General features: G+C 48.2%; 1 protein-coding gene across 1 annotated transcript; it reads left to right on the top strand.

Moving 5' to 3' along the window:
• Positions 1 to 337: 337 nt before the first annotated feature.
• Positions 338 to 1,728, top strand: LOC123048154 (cytosolic sulfotransferase 5-like). The gene has a single exon (XM_044471307.1). It carries the CDS (start codon positions 364 to 366, stop codon positions 1,363 to 1,365), a length of 1,002 nt encoding a protein of 333 aa, XP_044327242.1. The 5' UTR covers positions 338 to 363; the 3' UTR covers positions 1,366 to 1,728.
• Positions 1,729 to 2,713: the final 985 nt, after the last annotated feature.

The raw sequence follows: 2,713 nt of genomic DNA, 5'->3' as shown, positions 1-2,713 counted from the left end.
TGTGGCTATTCGACAGACTAAAGATGAAACTTTCATCAACACTTTCAACAGACTAAAGATGAAACCCTCGCATTTGCGAGGGCCACTGAGCTAGTTGGTCCTAACAGTACTGCCGCGCCGCAAATGAGTGGAGCAAAGCGCAATGCAATATAGTATTTACGAATACGGATGATGGCCTAGCCCAATTTGCGCATTATGTGTTTGCAGCGCATGATGCATGGCAAGATCAAGAAAACTATGGCCGTTTGATTGAAATCCGAAGCTGTAAGAGGGTTCCGTAAGTTTTAGTCAAGTGAGATGTTGCTGACCCGGCCTATATATATGTTGGCAATTCAGTCACAAGGATAACATGTATTGGCAACCATGGGCAGTAACGATGCCCTTACGGCCGGCCCGGTCACAGAAAAAGAAAAAGAAGGAGCTTCCGCACCGGCGGCCACTACCACACCACACGCCAACATACCGGAGATTATGTCCTCGCTGCCCACGGCGGCAGGGTTCCCCCCCTTCCAGTTGCGCCGGTACGGCGGCTTCTGGCTGACCGACAGATATCTGGAGTTTATCGGCGCGGGCGCGTTCCACGCCCGCTTCAAGCCGAGGCCGACCGACGTGCTCCTCGCGAGTTTCCCCAAGTCTGGAACCACCTGGCTCAAGGCACTCGGCTTCTGCGCGCTCAACCGCGTGGCCCACCCGCCGTCTGCTGGTTCCGGCCACCCGCTCCACTGCGGCAGCCCCCACGACCTGGTGCGCTTCGTCGAGGGCCATGATGATCTGCTATACGAGGAGCTCCCTCATCCCCGGCTGCTAGCCACCCACCTACCCTACTCGTTGCTGCCCGACGGTGTCACGGGCAAGGAGGACGGCTCCGGCGGCCGGATCGTGTACGTCTGCCGGGACCCCAAGGACACGCTGGTTTCCTTCTGGCACTTCCACCAGAAGACCACGTCGGTGTTGCAGCAGGTGCCCGGCATGAGCGCGTCGTCCCCCGCCATGCCCACTTTCGAGGAGGCGTTTGAGCTCTTCTGCCAGGGCCAGACGGTGACGGGGTGCCTGAAGAAGATGGCGTCCTTCATGGGGTGCCCCTTCTCGCCGGAGGAGGAGGCGGCCGGGGTGGTGCGGGAGGTCGTGGAGCTCTGCAGCTTGGGTAAGCTCAAGGGGCTGCAGGTGAACAAGAGCGGAAGCACGGTGCTGGGGATTAAGAACGAGGCATTCTTCAGGAGCGGGACGGTGGGGGATTGGAGTAGCTGCATGACTCCGGCCATGGCGGCACAGCTGGACGGGATCGTCGCGGAGGCGCTCAGGGGCTCCACGCTCACCTTTGGGCCTTTGGCACCTCCAATAATTTGTGAGCCTGGCTTCCTATAATACTGCTGCTCGATCATTTGCTACTTACGTTACGCACTACTCCTACTTTGTTAGTATTTCCGTTAGCAAAATAAGGGCCATGCAGTGTGGTGTGTGCATGTAAACGTCCTGGCCAAGCCTGTGCTTCTTTTTGTGTTGGCTTCCAGGATTGCTTCGTGGGATGGCACGAGCTCAAGTGATCATGGCGGCATTCTAGTTCTAGGGGAGAAGGGACGAGTGGCTATGGGATGGCATGGCCGGGAAGCTCGGATCATCACCCAGTTTCTTTTTTTTTATCTCAAGTCAGTTTTGTAACCAGAGAATAAATAAATGAGAAAAGCATGTCTACCGTTCACTGGATATATATCCTGTGGATGTTCTTTCTTTTCTTGAATTATTTGGATTGCTTACCATACGTGTCACGTTGTATCCCGTGGATGTGTTGGCAGTTGATTTTGTTGGAGATGTACCACGCATGCATATTTTACTTGTATTGCTCATGTACAATAGTTGATAATATAGTTTTATCTTAAGTGTTGCATTTATTTAAAGATGATAGAAAAACATGTCTACAATGGGTCATCTTTTAGTCTTATATTCAATAACTAACTATTCCTAAAAATGTGGTGAGATATATTGTGCTAAGAGACCATCTCTTAATAAATAAGAAAAGACAAGCATTTTCTTATAATTTCTCTCTCCTCCACCTCATCATTTTTCCTACATGGCACTCCTAAAATAGCACCGTTGTACATGCCGTCAATCCATCAGCCGAACTACGTACATCAATGCGGTCATATCAACCAGTCACTCACAATCTTCTTTATCTTTATTACTCCATGCGTTATTAAATATAAGTCTTTTTAGAGATTTCAATATCGACTACATACGAAGCAAAATGAGTGAATCTACACTCTAAATATGTCTATATACATCCGTATATAGTCTATATTTAAATCTCTAAAAAGATTTATATTTAGAAACAGGGGGAGTAGCAAATATGCCCGTTCGTTGCAACGGAAGAAAATCAATTAGATTATGAAGATTATGCAAGGATGAGATAAGGACTTTTACAATGTCATTTCGTAAACCACGTCTGAATCATGTCATAATGATACAAGAGACATTAAAAAAGTCATTTCAAAAACTGAAAGTGTGATGGTCTCATCCAGACTTGATTTCTTATAGCGCCACAATGAAATATATTTTTGGCTGAGCAAAGTGCACTGGTGGAGTATGCCTGAGCTATAGTGATGAATGATGTGTCTCGTTTTGACCTAGCGTCGCGGTGTTTTCTATGACCAGTCAAATTGTGGTACTAGAAAAACATAGTTATGTATGGAGACAAATTAGACATTTAGTCATTTTC

This window comes from Triticum aestivum, chromosome 2D (assembly GCF_018294505.1).
Source record: "Triticum aestivum cultivar Chinese Spring chromosome 2D, IWGSC CS RefSeq v2.1, whole genome shotgun sequence".
NCBI classification, from domain to species: Eukaryota; Viridiplantae; Streptophyta; class Magnoliopsida; order Poales; family Poaceae; genus Triticum; species Triticum aestivum.
Note: the sequence above shows the minus strand (reverse complement) of the source record. Positions and strands in the feature narration are given on the sequence as shown.